Source organism: Aythya marila (genome assembly GCF_965140915.1).
Source record: "Aythya marila genome assembly, chromosome: 1".
Taxonomy (NCBI): Eukaryota; Metazoa; Chordata; class Aves; order Anseriformes; family Anatidae; genus Aythya; species Aythya marila.
The window spans coordinates 207384256-207403856 of NC_139042.1; the positions used below are offsets into that span (position 1 = coordinate 207384256).

At 40.4% G+C, this 19601-nt stretch overlaps 1 protein-coding gene across 5 annotated transcripts in view; it reads right to left on the reverse strand.

Annotated features, from left to right (window-relative positions):
- Positions 1 to 19601, reverse strand: part of GOLGB1 (golgin B1) — a 67539-nt gene that overhangs the window by 18867 nt on the left and 29071 nt on the right. For all 5 annotated transcript variants that reach the window (XR_014318434.1, XM_082771258.1, XM_082771257.1 and 2 more), the window contains 5 exons: positions 18161 to 18234; positions 15106 to 15196; positions 13468 to 13535; positions 7110 to 12145; positions 1523 to 3473 (listed from right to left, as the gene is read on the reverse strand). Coding sequence is in view for 4 of the 5 variants with exons in the window: in XM_082771258.1 (XP_082627384.1) it covers positions 1523 to 3473; positions 7110 to 12145; positions 13468 to 13535; positions 15106 to 15196; positions 18161 to 18234 (7220 nt within the window). In the remaining variant the exon portion in view is untranslated. The remainder of the gene's footprint in view (positions 1 to 1522; positions 3474 to 7109; positions 12146 to 13467; positions 13536 to 15105; positions 15197 to 18160; positions 18235 to 19601) is intronic.

The following is a 19601-nucleotide window of genomic DNA, read 5'->3' on the forward strand; positions in this document are numbered from 1 at the left end:
GTAGAAGTACTTAATGAGCCAGATCTCTCTACTAAGGCTCTCTCTTAGTATTAGCAGTGCTACACAGGTATGTAAGTTCAACAAAACAGTAGTAGAAGAGAAATAAATCTACAAGTAACTGAGATATTAAATGGACAAAAATGGTCCTTTGTGAGGATTTGTGAGGATCCACGAAGATGATCAGAAGGCTGGAGCACCTCTCCTCCAAAGAAGACAAGCTGAGAGAGCTGGGGATGTTCAGCCTAGAGAAGAAGAGAAGGCTTCGGGCTGACCTCATTGCAGCTTTTCAGTACTTAAGGTGGGCTTATAAAAAAGATGGAGGAAAACTTTTTGCTCAGATAATGACAAGACAAAGGAGAATGGTTTTAAACTAAAAGAGGGGAGATTTAGATTAGAGGTTAGGAGGAAGTTCTTCACTCAGAAGGTGGTAAGGCACTGGAACAGGTTGCCCAGAGAGGTTGTGGATGCCCCATCCCTGGAGGTGTTCAAGAACAGGCTGGACAAGGCCCTGGGCAACCTGATCTAGTGGAAGGCATCCCTGCTCATGGCAGGTGGTTGGAACTAGATGATCTTTAAGGTCCCTTCCAACCTGATCCATTCTGTGGTTCTATAAAAAAAAAAAGAAGTGTTTAAGACAGTATCACAAAGTACATGTATGTGGTAAATTAACAGAACAAAGAGAAAACTAAGACCAAGCATCAGTCGGAAACGGTGGTAAAAGTCTGTCATCTGAGCAGCAACTAGAAGTCTAACCGAGCCGCATTGTGTCAGAGAATACACAAAGACAGACACAATAAGTATGCAAGCAAGGATGTTAAAATGAATTTGCAATGTCTTGTACCTGTCTTGAGAATCAGAAATCACGAGGAGAAACCAACCCTTGTGTTAGATTACTAGCAGACTATAGCAAAGACAAATGCACGAGCTTCCACAGATGGAAGACTAACAGGGAACACATACCTTACTTCCATGGTTCCATGTTTTAAAAGAAACTAATAAGAGAAATTACTTTGCAAAGTTAACTATGAAATCATAAGTTTCCCTATGTCAGAAAGGGTAAGATAGATGGCACATACTAATTTAATAGGATCCGATGGAGTGCACCCACAAGCAATGAGGTCATTGGCAATTCTCAATTACCTTTGAAATATCATAGTGCTCAGCAGAGGTTTCTGAAGACTGGAAGAAGTATCATCCCTACCTTCAAGAAGGGCAAGGAGGAGGATGTGGGAAACTGCAGGCTGGTCACCCTCACCTCAATCCCTAGGAAGGTGATGAAGCAACAAATCCTTGAAACCATTTCCAGATACAAGAAAGAACAGGTTGTCCAGGGGACTTGTGGAATATCCACCGCTGGAGATACTCAAAACTCAAGTGGACACTGTTTTGGGCAACCTGTTCTAGCTGACCCTCTTTAAGCAGAGGTGTTGGACTTGATTTCCAGAGGTCCCTTCCAACCTCTGAAGATCCTAATCTCCTACGGAGCTTTAAATAAGAGCAAGAAGAGAAAACAAGGACGTACTAATCTGTCTCTGTCATTCTGCAAGGAGGACAGTGCCTTCTTAAGACTCTGCACTTCTGAAGGACTGGTCAAACTGCTCCCTTCTGCTCGCTGCTTCTCTTCTTCAATCTTACGTGTTTTGTCCAATTCATTCAGCAGACGGTCTCTTTCATCCTGCAGGCTTGCCATAGCCTTGGAGAAAGATTTGACTTGGTTGGAAGAGCACTCCAATTCTGAAGACAAATGGAGAAGCTCATCATCTTTGGCTCTGAGCTTCTTATAAAGTTTCTCAATCTGGGCCAAGAGACCTCTTTCATCAGCGGCTTTCTGCAGTTCTGTCAGCTCAGATCTCAATGTGTCTCGGTCCCTGGCAGTAGAATTTTGATCCTCTTGTAACTGAACCATCTTTTTCTGAAGCTCCTGCACTAGACTCTGTTGTTCCTCCAAGTCTGCAGAGTATTTCTGTTTCAAAACTTGAAGCTCTTCATTGGCCTGGTCCCTGCTATCTTGAAGAGAGCTCATGGACTTCCCAAAAGACTGAATTTGGGCTCTCAGATCTTTGTTTTCATCTGTAACTGCAAGGAATTTCTGTTCCATTTCCATCAGGTCCCGTGCCAACTCTGCTACTCTCTCCTCTGCTGTTTCTGTTTCATTCCTCATTATCCCTGCATCATGATGCAGGTACTTTAATTCCTTTTTAAGCCTGTCTTCAACCTCTCCCACTCTTTTGGCTGCATCCCTTTGAACACATACTAGTTCTTCCTCAAGTTCCCTTATTCTTTTCTGTGAGAGGGCAAGCTTATGATTGAGTTCTTGTGCCTCTTCTTCCCGGGCCTTCAGTTGTGCTTGATACTCAATGATAGGACCCCCCTCACATAATGCTGCCATCTCACTCTGTACCCGGGACAGAGAGGAAGTAAGGGTTTCAACCTCTTGAGACATACTGACTTTATCCTCTCTCAAGACTTCCATGCACTTCCTGAGATTATCCTGAGCATTTTCAGACTCCTTCAGCTGTGTTTCTACTATTGCCTTCTCCTTTTCCAGAGTCTGGATCCGCTGAAGCTGTGTTTTGAGAAGTTGTTTCTGTTGGGAGTCCTTTATTGAAATTACTTGGTTCAGATCTTCTCTGTACCGCACCAACTCTGCACTCAGCTTGGCATTCTCAGAGTTGAGGTCATCCATCTGGCTATGAAAACTTCTGATTTCTTCCTTGAGTTTATTATTTTCAGCTGCAGCCTCTTGAATTAGCTGGTCTTTTTCCAATATTATAACAAGATGACGTTCCTCAAGTTGCTTGTAGTCTCTCAGTACACGATCTCTATCATCTTGCAAAGATGACATGGATTTGGTGAAGGATTCCAATTGTGCCTTCTGCTGCTTATTTTCTTCTCTGATTATCTTAATCTTTTCAGTAAGATGATCAAGTTTGTCAAGAAATTTGTTCTTCTCATTTTCCAATGCTTTTTTATCTTCTTCCTCCTTTGTTAGCCTATCCTCCATCAATGTAATTTCTTCAGAATATTGCTGCCGTAATTCAGATAGAGCTGCTGTAACTGCTTCTTCCTTGGCAGACAGCAAACTAATGATCTTTTGATCTTTGGCACTGGTTTCTTCATGCAGCTTATTTGTTAAATCCTTGGAAGCCCGCAGATCAGCCTCAAGCTGTTCACAGCTGAATTTAAAATTCTGGATACTGGTCTCTTGCTGCTTGACCATACTCTCCAGCTCTTCTCTGACCAATTCACATCTGGCAAAGGAACTCTGCAAGTCAGCAAGTTGGTCTCTCAGGCTCTGGATTTCTGACTCCAGTTTCTGCTGTTCATTCTGAGACTCCTTGAACAGTTTCTGAGACCCTTCTAGCTGAGTTAAAAGCTCCTTTTTTTCTGCCTGCAATATTTCGCATGTCTTTTGATGATGCTGAATTTCTTTCTTATATTCAGACTCCCAGTCTTTCTTACTGCATTCCAGCCTGAAAACAGAGAAAAGAAAACCAGTCACAAATCAATGAAGTATCTCAGTATTCAAAACCACACAGAAAAACCACACAATTAGTTTTACTGTAAGAAAATTATCTAGAAATAATTATCCTGGCTTGTATCAGAAACAGTGTGGCCAGCAGGTCTAGGGAGGTGATTGTCCCCCTGTACTCAGCTCTGGTGAGGCCGCACCTTGAGTACTGTGTTCAGTTTTGGGCCCCTTAAGTAGCAAACAAAATCTGAGCCTCACTGCACATGGAAATGAATTTCTCCTATAAAAGACTGAAGATGAAACAAGCTGTAGCTTGGAATGAAAAGGGAATAGTATTTGAATGGTCTAGAGAGGACTATTGTGTCTTGGCTAATGTAATTACAGAATCATTTAGAGTCATTTATGTTGGAAGAGACCCTTAAGATCATCAAGTCCAACCATCAACCTAACACTACCAAGTCCACCACTAAACCATGTCCCTAAGTGCCACATCCACGTGTCTCTTAAATACCTCCAGGGATGGTTACTTAAGCACTTCCTTAGGCAGCCTGTTCCAATGCCTAGCCTCCTTTTCCATGAAGAAATTTTTCCTGATATAGAACCTAAAGCTTGTGCAACTTGAGACCATTTCCTTGCATCCTATCACTTGTCTCCTGATAAATGAGACTGACACCCTCCTTGCTGCAACCTCCTTTCTGGTAGCTTTAGAGAACAATGAGGTCTCCCCACACCCTTGTTTCCTCCATAAAAAGGAGTATCAGCCACTCCTCCCTGTTTTGTGTCATCTGCAAACTTGTTGAGTGTACACTCTGCCCCATCATCTAGCAAATCAATAAAGATATTAAATAAGACTGGACCCAGTATTGACCCTTGCGCTACACCACTAGTTACTGTCCTCCAACTGGACTTTGTGCCACTGCTTATCACTCTCTGGGCTCAGCCATTTAGCTAGTTTTCAATCCACCTCACTATCTGCTCATCCAGACTGTACATCAAGAGCTTGTCTATAAGGATCTTATGGGAGACAGTGTCAAAGGCCTTACCGAAATCAAAGTAGACAATATCCATTGCTCTCCTCTCATCTACCAGGCTGGTCATTTCTTTGTAGAAGCTTATAAAATCAGTCAAGTATGAATTCCCCTTTGTAAATTCATGGTAAGTGTTCCTCATGAACACAAGCCAACAGTGTGCCCACGTGGCCAAGAAGGCTAATGGCATTCTGGCTTGTATCAGGAATAGTGTAGCCAGCAGGACCAGGGAGGTGATCGTCCCCTTGTATTCTGCTCTGGTGAGGCCACATCTCGAGTACTGTGTTCAGTTTTGGGTCCCTCACTACAAGAAAGACATCAAGGCCCTGAAGCATGTCCAGAGAATGATTACAAAACTGGTGAAGGCTCTGGAACGCAAGTCCTATGAGGATTTGCCGAGGGAACTGAAAGTGTTTAGTCTGGAGCAGAAGAGGCTCACAGGAGACCTTATTCCTCTTTACAACTACCTGCAAGGAAGGTGTGAGGAGCTGGGGGTTGGCCTCTTCTTGTAGATAGCTAGTGATAGGACCAGAGGGAATGGCCTCAAGTTGTGCCATGGGAGGTTCAGTTTGGAAATTAGGAGAAATTTCTTCTCAGAAATAGTTAGGCATTGGAATGGGTTGCTCAGGGAGATGGTGGAGTCACCATCCCTGGAGGTGTTTAAGGAAAGGTTTGATGTGGTACTTTGGGACGTGGTTTAATGGATAATATTGGTGGTGGGGGATGGTCAGACCAGATGATCTTGGAGGTCTCTTCCAACCTTAACGAATCTATGATTCTATGATTTTCTTGTCCCTCATGTGCCTGAAAATGGTTTCCAGGATTAGCTGCTTTATCATCTTCCTAGGGTTTGAGGTGAGGCTGGCCAGGCCTATTCCCTGGGTCCTCCTCCCTGCTCTTTTTAAAGATAAGAGTGATACTTGCTTTCCTCCACTCTTCAGGCACTTCTTCCTTTCACCATGATCAATCAAGGTTTATCAAGAGTGTCCTTGCCATGACATCTGCCAGCTGCCTCAGCACTCATAGGTGTATTCCATCAGGACCCACAGTGAATGAGCCCCATGAATGTCCAGTTTGCTTAAACCTGATACAATCTGATCCTCTTTCTTGGTACATCTTCCTTGCTCTGGCCTTTCACTCTAGTCTCTGGGACCTGGGATTCCTGAAGAACAGTCTTGCCAGTAAAGACTGAGGCAAAGAATGCATCTGAGTACCTCAGCCTGTGTACCTTTACCCTGTCCTGGGTACCCTGGTACCCCATTTCATACAGCAGTAGACCCACATTTTCCTTAGTCTTCCTTTTATTACTGGTGTATTTATATAAGCCCTTTTAATGATCTTGGCCAGACTCAGTTCCATTTGGGCTTTAGCTTTTCTGACTTCATGCCTACATGCTCAGACAATCACAGAATCACAGAATTGTCTAGGCTGGAAGAGACCTCCACGATCACCTAGTCCAACCTCTGGCCTAACACTAACCAGTCCTCCACTAAACCATATCACTATGTCTCTGTATTCTTCCCAGGTTACTCGTGACACACCTCCTGGCATTTTTGCCTTTCTATTCATTGGGGTGGACTGCTTTTGAGCCAAAAAGAGGTGATCCTTGAATATCGTTCAGCTTTCTTGGGCCACTCTTTCTTCCAGAGCTTTATCCCATAGGACTCTTCCAAGCAGATCCTTGAAAAAGCCAAAGTCAGTTTTCTTGAAAACAAGATGCCAGATGTGCCTTCCAACCTCAAACATTCTGTGATTCTGTGATTATTTTTCAGTGTTCAGTGAAATAAATCTTTATGTCAATATTGTCAAAAAAGGTGAAGGTTAGATGTTGAGTATTATCACCTCCTTTTTCATCAAAATACTCCTTTTTCTCTCCCATTTTATCTGGGAAGTATAAATCAGTGAAGTTGCTGTTCTCAGTTGCTTGATACTCATTTCACTTTCCAGCATATAAAAATAGAGCATTTTGATCGCAAACTTTGTCAAACAAATTTACTCAATGGTTTGTTTTTAATTTTGGAAGATAAAAGATAGCTTTTCATTGTATTTCTCTTGCTCCATCTTTCCCTCAAAATCTAATATGGGATTAAACTGGAATTATGTATCCCAACCCTCTATTGACTTGCCAAATTTAATTTCTAGGAGTGACAATTTGATGCAAAAGAATATTTTGAATTTCAGACTACTAAAGACTCAGGATAGTACTCAGTTGGCTACTGACTGTTACAGGGAATAGATCTAACAGGAGTACTCTCATGATGAGAAGGGGGAATAGTTCACAGTGTTAATTCCCCTGTATCTTTGTGCATTCAACAAATACATACTAACTCCCTACAGCCTAACTCCAAACCTCTTTTCTATTCAAATGCAAGTGATCCAAGAGATGAGCCTAATTATGTTTTGTTTGTTTGTTTGTTTAAGAATAATTCTTCTCTCCATCTTAGGCATTCATTACTTTTGCCAATTGTCACATTTAGCATATTTATGTATTCATAATTCTTTCTTTACAGTATGTTGCAAAAGGAAGTGGAAGTCCTTTCTTACCTTTGGCTGCTGCTTCTTAAAAGGAAATACATTAATACCAGCTTAGTCATTATCACCTTCTTTACCTGGATATATGAATCTGAAGTTCTTCCACATGTATAGTCATCTGCTTCATCTGGTCCTTTAGCATAACACACGTTTCCTCTTTTGAACGTATTTCTTCCTCCTTCTTTTGAATAGTTTCTGTGAATTTCTTCTCCCATGTTTTGGATTCATCTATCACTCTATCCCTGTCATCCTGAAGGGAAGACATGCTCCTGGTGAACGCTGCAAGTTGGGCTAGTGTTTTGTTTAGGTTGCCTTCCAATTCCTTGGCTTCTTGATCCTTTGTTGTCAAAGAGTCTTGAACATCACGAACAGTTGTTTCCATATAGTCTTTCTCCCTCTGCAAAGTTGCCAGCTTTTCTTCCATGTTCTTGATTTCCTTTGAGTGCTTGTTTTTCTCCTGTTCCAGTCTTCTTTCAAAGTCCTCATCTTTTTTCTTCATTTGAATTTGAATATTCTCTTTGTTTGCACGTAACTCTTCTTTTACTTTGACACTCTCTGCTAGAACCCTTGCTGCCTCACTCTGTGTGTCATCCAATACTACTCTGCAGAGAGCAAGCTCTTTCTGGGCTTTACTGGTGTCTTCAAGTGCTTTTGCTAAAGTTTCTTTGGCTGCTTCTAGATCTTTCTGAGACTCGCTCTGGACAAATTCCAGAGCTTTAACAGTTCTTTCTAAACTACTGATTTTTTCCTGGCTTTTAATACAGTCTTTCTGCAGCTGTTTAATCTCCTGCTGTTTCTGCCTCAGCAATTCCTGAAGCTCCTTTACATGTGTGCTACTGTCTCCTCTCCACGTGTTCTTTAGCTTTTCTACCTTTTGATTTTCTGAACTTGTTTTACTATTCTCCTTTGCCATCTGACGTTTCTCCTCCTCTACTTCATGTATAATTCTCTGCAAACTCTGAAGCTCACGTTTCAGTTGCTCATTTTCAATTTGGAAGTCTGTTGCATTTTGCTGATAATTTCCAATACTCCCATTAAGTTCTGCCAGCTGATTCATGAGCCTTTCTTCCAAATCATCCTTCTCAGCCTCTAGAGTATCCTTCAGTTCAGACATCCTGATAAGGTCTTCTTTTGTGTTTTGAACTGTTTGCTCCATCTTTGCTACTGTGTCCTGGAGAATATTCAATTCATGGACTTTCACTTCCATTTGGGTCTCTAAAGCCCTCTTCTCACCTGCTAAAGTCTCCACACACACGCGGATGTCACCCAGCTGTTGTTCTGAAGCCCTCCTATTATCTTCTAGTTCTGTGATTCGCTCTGTGAGCTCAGCTATCTTTTTTACATAGATATTAAGATCCTCAGATAAACTACTATCTTCAAAAGCTTTTTGTTCCAGCTCTGCATTAGGAGATTTTGGTCTAAAGCTTAAATCCACTTGATTTTCAGTCCTCTCCACAGGTGGTGGCATGTCAACTGCCTGATTTGTTTCTTCTCCTGTTGTCTTCTGGGCACCATACTTGTCTATCAGTTCTCTGCTTTCCTTCAGCTTGGATTCTGTTAACTGCAAGTGATGCTTTAAGTCTGTGATCTCTTGAGTAAGAGACTCTTTTTCAGCCATTACTGTTTCAAGCTGAGTAGAAAGAGACTGATAATCCCTCCTAGAGCTCTCCAGATCTTCTTTCAGGCTAATATTTGTAAATAAAGATACATCTCTGGTCCTGTGTACATCCTCATCTGTAGAATGTATCTCTGATCTAAGCTTCTCATTCTCCTCCTCTAGTTCCAGGATCTTTTGTTGCTTTGATTTTGCAAATTTCCTCATTTTCTCCTTCATTCCATCAATTTCCTGACCAGCTTCCTGTAGCTGCTTATCTGTTTCTTCTCTTTTTGCTTCAGCACTTTTCAGCTTAATGAAAATTTCCTGCTTTTCCTGTCTAACAGTTTCCAAAACACGCTGAATCCGCTCAGCCTCATTACTCACATTTTCATATGACTGCAGGAGAGTTTCATATTCTTTCTGAAGCTCCCTATATTTCTCACACCACTCAGAACTCTCAGCAGCTTGAAAACATTTCAAGGATTCCATCTCCTTCTCCTGCTTCTCTTTCTCTAGAACAACTCTGTCTAGAGTCAATTTAAGGTTTTTACAGCATCCATCAAGATTCTGATTTTCTCTAACTACCTTATCAACTTCTGCAATAAGTTTTTCTCGCTCTTCAGTGAGACCCACTAACTTTTCTGTTAAACTATCTGTTTCTTTAACATGGCCACGTATTTCGCTTTCCATATTTGTCAGCTTGACAGAAAGATTCTCAATAATAGCTTTGGCATTTGCCAGTTCCTCTTTCAGAGATTTGCTCTCCTTTAATGCTTCTTTTCTAGAAATAAGTGCAGCTTGCAACTTTCTCTGCATTTGATTCTTCTGTTTAGCTGCTTCTGCATTGTCATCTTGCTTGTGCTGAATTTCAGGCTGCTCAGTTTGCAGTCTCTCACTTTGTTCCTCATGTACCTGAGCTTGAGTTTCAAACTGACTACAGAGTCTCTTGATCGAATCTTCTTTTTCCAGCAACTGTGCCTCTGCGTTAATGAGAGCTTCACTTTTCTGCCTTAACTGCAAATTAAGGAATTCAATTTCTTCATCCTTTTGATGCATAAGTGTTTTCAGGTCTTCCAGATTGTCTTCTCTAGAAACTTTTACTTGACTTTCCTCCAATTCTGTCTGAAGTCTTGCTGTGTCAGCTTCAGCTTGGTCGGAGGTTCTAGTCAGTCCTGTCTCCGGAAACAACTGTGCTATGCGTTCTTGCAAACGAAAGACTAATTCTGATTTGCAAGCAAGTTCACTTTCCATATGGCTGACCTGATGTTCCAATTCCTCTTTTTCCATCTGCAATTTCTCAAATTTTGTCTTATACTCTTCCTCAGAAACACCTGCAACTTGTATAAGCTTGCTGTTTGTAGTATTTTCTGCTTCCAAGCACGAAGAATCCAACCAACCTTGATTCTCAGGAATACTCTCTCTTGATCCTCTCTGTTCTTGGAGTTGTCTGAGCTGAGCTTGGATGCTTTCCTTCTCTTTGCTTTGCATATCAAATTGTTCTTGTAAGATGTTGTAATCATCTTTCTGCTGTTTAAGCTGTTCTCTGTGATGCCTGTCTTTCTCTTGAGCCTTCTTTATAGTGTCTTTGCGAGACACCAGTGCTTCCTGAAGTTTTTTTTGAAGTTGTTCCTTTTCTTGTTCAAGAGTTGAAATCCTCTCTTTCAGAGCAGACTTCTGGTTTTCTTCAAGATTTGTAGCTGCTGAACAATTTTTTTCATTTTCTTCATAATCTTCTGGGCTTTTATTGGTTTCAGTTAGTTTGTCAGCAATTGTCTGACCTTTCATGATTTCAACTTCAATCGAATCAATGTTTGTCTTTCCTTGCAAGCTTTGCTTCATTTCCTCAATCACTGCGTGTAACTGTGCTTCAGCAGTTTCTTTATCTAGCAGGTCCTTCCGGATGCTCTGCAACTCCGATTCCTTTTCAGAAAGCAGTTGAATTAGATACTCCTCTCTGGGCTGGCTTTCAAGATTCACTTCTTGGCTTATTCTAACTGTCATATTTTCTCCTCCTTCAGCTTCTTGAGCCACTGAGCTTTCCGATTCAGCCCCTCTTCTCAGCTCTACTAATTCGTTCTCCAATTTGCTAACCTTCTTCAGGAGCTCCTTCCTGTTAACAAGTGCTGCTTGCAACTTCCGCTTTACTTGTTCATTTTCTTTTTTCAGAAGTTCAAGTTCACTTACTAATGTCTCACTTTCTTTACATGCTGTTTCTGTCCCATACTGCTGCTCAGATGATTCACAGCTCAGGTATGTATCTTTTGCTTTTATGTTTTCGTCTTTTTCCTCCTTGGCTTTTAATAAGAGGCTTGTTTTCTCTTTAAGACTCTTTAACTCAGTTTCTAGAGAAAATTTTTCTTCATTCAGCAGTACTATTTTCTCAGACATGCTGACACTGATCTCTGTCATCTGTTCTTCTTTCTCAAACAAGGTTTGCTGCAGGGTCTCTATACACCTGGTATGTTCAGCAACAAGCTGTTCTAGGCTTGCTGCTTCATTGCCCTTTAAGGTTAAGCTTTGGGAAAGCTCTTCTATCTCAGCTGTTTTCTTCCTCAGAAGTTGTTCCAGGTCAAGTACTTCACATTCCTTGTTCTGGACCTGGCTTCTCATGTCTTTTAGTTGCAGGTCCTGATCAGAAAGCTGAAGTTGTGCTTCATCCAAGTCTTTTTGCAAAGCTTCAATTTTTATCTCTTTGGATTTAAATTCATTTTTTAGGCTTTGGATTTGTTCTCTCAGAAGACTGTTCTGACTGTCTGACAGTCTCCGCTTTTCTGAAAGAGCTAGATTTTCCTCCAGTTGCTTCACTTGCTCCTTCAGTTCTGTTATGGTAGAAAGGTCCTTTGCCTGACAAAGGAGCTGATCTCTTTCTTCAGCCAAAACACAAAATGCACTGTCAGAATCCTCTATCTTTTTTCTGTATTCCTCAGCCAACTGGTTTAGCCTATTTATTTCGTCATCTTTTTCTCCCAGATCTTTCTTATAGGATTCTTCTGATTTCTGCAGAATTATTTGCAGTTCTGTAACTCGATTTTGCAGCTTTATCAGATCTTCACATTGAGAGGTGCCAGGCTCTGAAACTGTTGTAGAGACTACCTGTGTTGCTTCCATTTCCCTTCTGTCATGAACAGCACTCCCCTGGGGCACCTCTTGAAGACTGGTTTTGTTTTCCTGAAGTGCACTAATTTGCTGTATTTCTGTTTCTCTCAGTAATGAGCTATTGATCAACTTATTTTGTGCATCTGAAGCCTTTTGCTCTTCCCCGTCAAGATGCTGTATCTGGGAATTATCTTCCAGCTGGTTAGCTTCTTCTCCTGCTTCATTTACTGTAGAAGTTTGACTGCTGGGGTCCTTGAGCTGCCCTTTCAGAAATGCTATTTCTTCTTGGGCTTCTTTCAGTTCCAGCAGCAAAACTGACAGCTCCTTCTGTTTCTCTGCAGCAAGATATTCTAGAATTCCAGACATACATTTTTCCCCAGTAAACTGCTCACTTCCCCTGGGAAAGCCATCTGTTGTTGCCTAAAACACAAAAAAAGGTTTCAATTTTCCTTTGAATCCTGTCAAAGGGACACTTTTCATTGTTCTCAAAGTAACTGCGTTCCACATTTTGTAGTTTAAGGTTACCCTTTCTTGTGCTATCAGGTGCAATACCCTTATTAAAAACAGGAGGACTCCTCAGGTCATTTCAGTTCCTGAATATATAAGGACAATATAAGAAGGACATGGTTGTATTAGAGAAAGTCCAGAGGAGGGCCACAAGGATGATCAAAGGGCTGGAACATACCTCTCTTATGAAGATAGGCTGAGGGAGGTGGGGTTGCTCAGCCTGGAGAAGAGAAGGCTCTGGGGAGACCTTATAAGGGCCTTCCAGAACTTAAAGAGAGCCTACAGGAAAGCTGGGGAAGGACTCTTTATCAGGGAATGTAGTGATAGGACAAGGACTAATGGCTTCAAACTAAAAGTGGGTAGATTTAGATTTGGTGATGGGAAGAAATTACTTACAATGAGGATAATAGTAAACATTATTTGTTTACTGGAACAAGTTGCCCAGAGAATTTGTGGATGCCCCATCCCTGGAATTGTTTAAGGCCAGGTTGGATGGAGCTTTGAGTAACTTGGTCTAGTGGAAGGTGTCCTTGCCCATTGTGGGGAGGGGGAGTTGGAATTAGATGATCTTTAAGGTCCCTTCCAACCCAAGCCATTCTATGATCCTATGAAGCAGCAGCATGAAAGACTGTTTTGAGGATTAAACCATAAATGTAACTTCCTGTTACCTTATTTCACATTCTTTCTTGGTTACAGGATAGTCTGATTCTGAAATGTCTCAGTTCTCCTGTGATTCTCAGATGTATTCCACTAGACTTATCTACTGTATCCATAGTCTCCAAAACAGGAGGTTTTGTCCCCTATTCTACTTGCCCATTTAATGTGGTTAAGAAATAATATAGAAACACATATTCCAGTATGCGTCCATCTCCAAAGTATGAAGACTAAACAAAACATCTGGTCTAAAGTGCTTGAATTTTTCCAAATATTAATCTTAAAGTTTCCTCTTACCCCCCAAAACAGTCACAAATCCTGGCCATAAAGCATGGATCACCAGTACAGAAATAAGTCAGTATCTTGTATTACAAAGACTGTCCATTCTACCAGGTTGGAGGGCAGAAATAATTTATGAGGAACTATTAAAAAAAGCTATGTATTAAAGATTACTAACTAGTTGTTATTATGGGATGCTAAAACAAAAACTGTTCTTTGGGGCTTCTGAAATTACAAGTAGTTACCATATCCATGGATTCATACAATATTGAAAAGTAAAAAGTATGGGGTAAAATTTGTACCTCAGGTAGCACCGAAGTATCATCAAAAGGCTTTTGCACTTCTGAATTCACCATCAATCCTGACATACCTAGTCATAAAATGTATATGTCACCATAAGTAAATGAGTTGTACATTAATTCAGTAGGTAATCAAACAGGAAATTTACAGGACTGGAGTTTCTCCAGTTTCCAAGGTAGGAAATAAAAAAGGTCAAGAGTTTGAAGCTATGGACTGGGTCCAGACATCCCCAAGCTCTGCAGATGCAAAAACTACTGCATTTACTGCATGCTGGCATCACCCAAGTCTACAGTATATCTAACCTCTACAAAAGGATGAAGAGACAAAGAGAAAAGTGAACCAGTACACTTGCACCCTTAAAAAAAAAAAAAAAGAAATGAGGATTTAATTATGAACCCTGCAATTACACCTCTTCTTTGAGAAAATTACTTTTTTTTTTTTCTGATAGCTAAGTTAGCTCTGTCACACTGCTAGAACTATTATTAAAAAAAAACTCTGAAACCTCATTTTCTGTTTTGTTGGTTTTGCGTTGTTTCTTTTTTTATTGTTTTGTTTGTTATTGTTGTCAAAACCGAAAAAATCCTAGAAAATTATAAATATGTGCATTAAGAAAAGCAAGGTTGTAAATCTAAGCTCTTAAATGCTAAGAAACACCAGAGATTATAGTAGTTGCCCATTCAGGTTTGATTTTGCTATTTTGCTCATATTGTTCTCTCCAACTACCTGAAAGGAAGTTGTGGGGAGCTGGGGGTAAGCCTCTTCTCACAGATAACTAGTGATAGGACTACAGGGAATGGCCTTAAGTTGCACCAGGGTTAATTTAGGTTGGAAATTAGGAGAAATTTCTTCTTAGAAAGAGTAGTCAGGCATTGGAATGGGTTGTCCAGGGAGGTGATAGAGTCACCGTCCCTTGGAGTGTTTACAAAAAGGTTGGACATGGTGCTTACGGACACGGTTTAGTGGGTGATATTGGTAGCAGGGGGATGGTCGGACCAGATGATCTTGGACATCTTTTCCAACCTTAATTATTCTATGATTCGATGATTGTTGGCAACAGCTTAAGCTTTCAAGCAATTAAGCAAGTGATCATCTCTTCATGAAGTGCGAGAAGGTAGAGATATGAGCATTTAATCATAGCATTACTAATTTTTAGAAGCCTTACTCTGCAACCACCCAGGTAACAATTTTTCGTTGGTGGTGATGGTGGTTTTTTTTTGTTTGTTTTGTTTTGTTTTTGATAATTTAGAGGTACGGTGGGGAGGGAAGGCAGTAGTACCAGAGACAAAAAAAAAAAAGCTTGCTAGTTTGAAGACAGGAACCCAATCCTTCATCTTACCTTAAGTCTCTTCCACGTACTACACATCAGTCTCTGCATCAACAAATAGCCTCCTTCAAAACGTTCTCCCTTTCACACAGTATTAGGGACAGTAGTAGGGACTACTTTTTTCTTCTCTTCTGATGCATTACTTCTTGCCTGCAATAGTGTTTTCTCTTCTAACTCCTGTGTATCTTTGCTAATTCCTGTGTATCTTTAGATTCTGACCTGAAAGCTCTGCTTTCCAAATCACCTTGGATTTTTCCATGACGACTCTCAAATTTCCACAGTTTTAAGGTCAATGTAATTTATTCTACGTCCTTACCTCTCAGTGTAGGAGAGCAATCTACATAAGAGGCTGGATCTTCCAGAGTCTGCAAGTCTTGCATTTTCACCTCAGATCCAGCATTTTTGTTCTATTGGTGGAAGAAAACATACTTAGTTTTGAGCTACAATCTTTGCATTGGAAGATAGCTATCTTAGCTGCTATTCTGCCAAGCTTTGAGTAAAAACTGACATTCCCTACTTTAGACCCATTTCTGATGCCTAAAAGAAATAAAATTAAAAAAAAATAGATTATTTATGATGGTAAGCAGAAGACTAAGACGTCTTTCTAAGATGAAAGACTAAAACTAAGACATCAGGTTACGGTATCCGATCAGATTTAGGGTATGAGTTCAGGATATTACTGAATGCAATTAATCTCCTTCCCACCTTGCTTACTCTTTCATCTTCAGTGCTTCAAAGCAACTGACAATAGATTTTTAACTTTTCACTGAACCACCCAAGCAGTGAATGTGAGAAATCATGTGTTTGTCACTGTATGCTTTACTGTTGGAGCAGATAAACAACCTGCAGTCCCTCAAGGAAGGTTACACTAGGCTACATAACGTAAATGAATTAACTACTCAACAAGAATCTATTAACTGCTATACCTCTCCTGCTTTTCTTTCAGATAGGAAAGAACCTGACTGCTGAAGTTGGAGCATACTGCTAAGAGAGAGGAGACTTTGCTATTTCACAGACCCAGACTCCTTTTGCCCACACAAAGACGTTGAATAAAACTCAGGGAATTGGTTAGTTTGCTATTGACATTCATAAAAGAAGTAAGACTTACGGGTTGAGTTGCAATTAAAGCAAATTTCAATATTCCATGACAGTTCCTAACATATACTGTCTCTCACAAGAACTACCTCTGTGGGAAAAGGTTTGAACTAGAGTACAAAGGGACTACAAGTCATAACTTAAGTAGAAATATTGTGTTTGTCTGGGATAGAGTTAATTTTCTTTATAGTAGCTCATATGGTGCTATGATTTGGATTTGTGATGAAAGGAGTGTTAATAACACACCAATGTTCTTTTACTTTTTGCTGAGCAGTGCTTGCATAGCATCAAGGCCTTTTCTGTTTCTCATCATGCCTGGCCAGTGTGTAGACTGGGGATGCACAAGAAGCTGGGAAGGGACACAGCTAGGACAGATGCCGCCAGCTGACCAATACAGTATTTCACATATGATGCTGTGCTCAGCAATTGGATGAAGAAATAGTGAATGAAATCAGTTGGCAATTAATGAATTAACTCCTTATTTTGCTTTGCTTGTACACACCGCTTTTGCTTTACAATATTAAACTGTCTTTATCTCAACTCTGGAGTTCTCGCACTTTGACCCTTTTGATTCTTTTCCCCATTACACTAGGTGAGAGTGAGCAAGTGGCTGTGTAGTGCTTAGCTGCTTACTGGTATTAACCCGCAACACTAGAGTAAAACGTCTTTAAAAAAATCTACTCCTCTCTCCTCTTGAAAAACAAAGACAAAAACAACATCCCAGTAATGTAAGGACATAAAACAAAATGAAGTGAATAGAATTAACACTTGCTGTAACTATCTACAACATAAGTACATGAGGTGCTAACAGGTTACCCAGTCATATGGAAGCAATCACCAGACCCACATTCTAGAGTACTTTTGCCTTTGCAAGCTGCACACATTGAAATTAAATGTACGGGCTGCATTAAAATAATTTGTGTACACAACACAAACTGCATGTATTGGAATTGGATTCATACATATCTTTGCCTAAAGTAATGGGTCAGGAGCATGAGTTGCAGGATACAGCTGTCCAAATGTGAACACTGCATAAAAACTGTTTATATAGGCATACATATGTATGAAGGCACTGAAATGGACACTTCCAGAGTTGGATTCGTCCACTGTTTTAAACACCCACCTTGGTCAAGGTGAATCATATGCTAAAGCACCTAGTCTCACCAATGCTTATAAAGGGGCTCTATAAAATAGCTCAGAGGCGTACAGCTGCCCTTGAAAAGACCACATGCATGCGTTTACACGTGTGTATACCTGTTGATCCACTAGATTAGACCTCAAAAATAGGCAATTGGAACGTAAGGCTCTGAAGTCAAGCAGGATGAACTGACTCAGAATGCATGAGTCCCAAATGTCAACTTTTGCCTTAATTACTCCACAGCAATACAAACTTAAGGAAACAGTCTTTGGCATTTTCATATGTAACACCTTCCATCCTCATTTTTAAATCAAAAGCTAATGAAAAAGTCAATAAATACATGTATGAAGCTTGATCTTTTACTATACAATTACTGGAGAAGGAGAGAAGCTGGAAACTTCAAACTGCCAACTCTCTCAGTTGGAGAGGATTGTTTTAGATAAAACACAGCATCATCTTCTTCCCCCCTGCAGGCAGACTGGAACAGAGTGCAGCAGTCTGGAAAGAGCCCAGACCATGCCCTAAGCTGACAAACAATTCTACAACAAATTCTTATTACAAATATACATTGGCAGCCATCTCCATCACGTGGCTGACTGAGTATAAAGCAAAGTAGAAGGTAGGCAATCCTGCACTCTTCTCACCAATGGATTACCTGCAACTGTACCTAAACCTGTTCACAGTGAAAGAATATATAGTCTAGTCTCCTGTTTTACAAAGAGAACTCAGCTTCTTCCAGTCAGTCTACCAGATCCCCAAAAGGGCAGAGGGGATAAGTAGGGTTTGAAAGGTATCCTATAATGACAATTGAACCTTTGGAATTGTGTTTCCTGAAACTTCCCTCAGTTTAGCCTATGATTTAGCTGCAGAACTAACTCATAAGAGGTATAAAATAGCAAGAATATGGATTGGGTGAATGAAGGACACAAGAATTCCACACAGACAGCAAAGGGAAATACAGTCTGATAAGAACACAGGACAAGCAGTATTTGGAAGCTATTTCTGTCTTTCGCCATTAATCCGGTTAATAATAACCTTTCAAAGAGGATTGTTAAAAAAGGCCGTAACAGCTTAGCTGTTTTAAGGCCAGTCCTTGACCTGTTTTAGTTTTGGCTTATTTTTGCTGCTTAATCATTACCTCCTTTGAATTTTCTGCAACCATCGCAGCTTCCTGCTGAGGCTCCTGGAGAACAAGTTGCAAGCGTGGTATATCTGAAACATTCAAGAACGCATGCACATGAAACAATTTATTTGAAAATTAAAACTCTCATTTAGAGAGTGACATGATACTCTTTCAGGAACTTTATAGAACAGGACACGTGGCTCTAAGCAGCACTTCTGCACTGAAGATACATAACATTGTCATTGGATAACGTGTTAGTTATTTTTTTCTCTGAAAGACACAAACTACCAAAACAAATCAATGATTTTAAGCACCTTTTAGAAAAGAAAACTTACTGTTCTTTTCCCTTTCTCCTTCCCCTGAAGAGGGGAAATAGAGAGAGATGTGATGATCTCTTTTCCCTGGTAACCAGTGATACAAAATGTGTGCGAATGGTATAAAGCTGCACCAGGGAAGATTCAGACTAGATATTTGGAAAAATTTCTTTACTGTGGGGATGGTCAAACACTGGAGCAGGCTTCTTAGCAAGGTGGTTGACGACTAACGGCTGTCAACATTCAAGAGGCATTTGGATAACGTCCTTAATAATATGCTTAAACTTTGGTCTAGCCCTGAAGAGGTCAGACAGGTGGACTTGATGATCTTTGTTGGTCCTTTCCAACTGAATTATTCTATTCTATTGTTATTTAGATTGAAATTAAAGGATAGCTGATAGAGCTTCATGTTTTGAAAATCATTCTTAAAAAGGAGGGGAAAGAAAGAATTATTGTAGCAGAATGCTTCAAATTTCATTAGCATAAAAATGAAAGAGAAATTGTCAAAGCTGGGAGAGAATAAAAACACTGGAGGGCCATTGTCCAAATCAAGAACAGTACAAGAATTCATCTGCTGTTTGACTCAGGATATTTTTATTTTTATTTCTGAGAACTGGCATGTAAACACCATTCATGATAGGTATGTCACTATACTGCATATGATGAAATGACTGAATTGGTAGATAAGGGGAGAGCGTAAGTATTGTCTACACAGACTTCAGTAAGGCTTCTGCCACAGTGCAACATAAAATCTGTACAGACAAGCTCTTGAGGTATGGGCCAGGCCCAGAGGATGGTTTTTAGCAGAATGAAGTCTATCTGGAAGCCAGTAACTAACCACAGAGCCAATGTGTCAATACTGGGTCCATGGCTGTTCAACCTCTTCCTTAATCATCTGGAGACCACCAAAGGCCTCTAAGTTAATTAAAGGGTTAGAGCATGTCTCCTATGAGGAAAGGCTGAGAAAACTGAGACTTTTTAGCCTAGAGACCTGAAGGGGGGAGGGGTCAAAGAAGATGGAGTCAGGCTCCTTCCAGTGGTGCCCAGTGACAAGACATGAGGCAATGGACACAAATCTGAAACACAGGAAGCACTGTCTGAACACAGAAAAAAACATTTTTTGCTGTTTTTTTTTTTTTTTT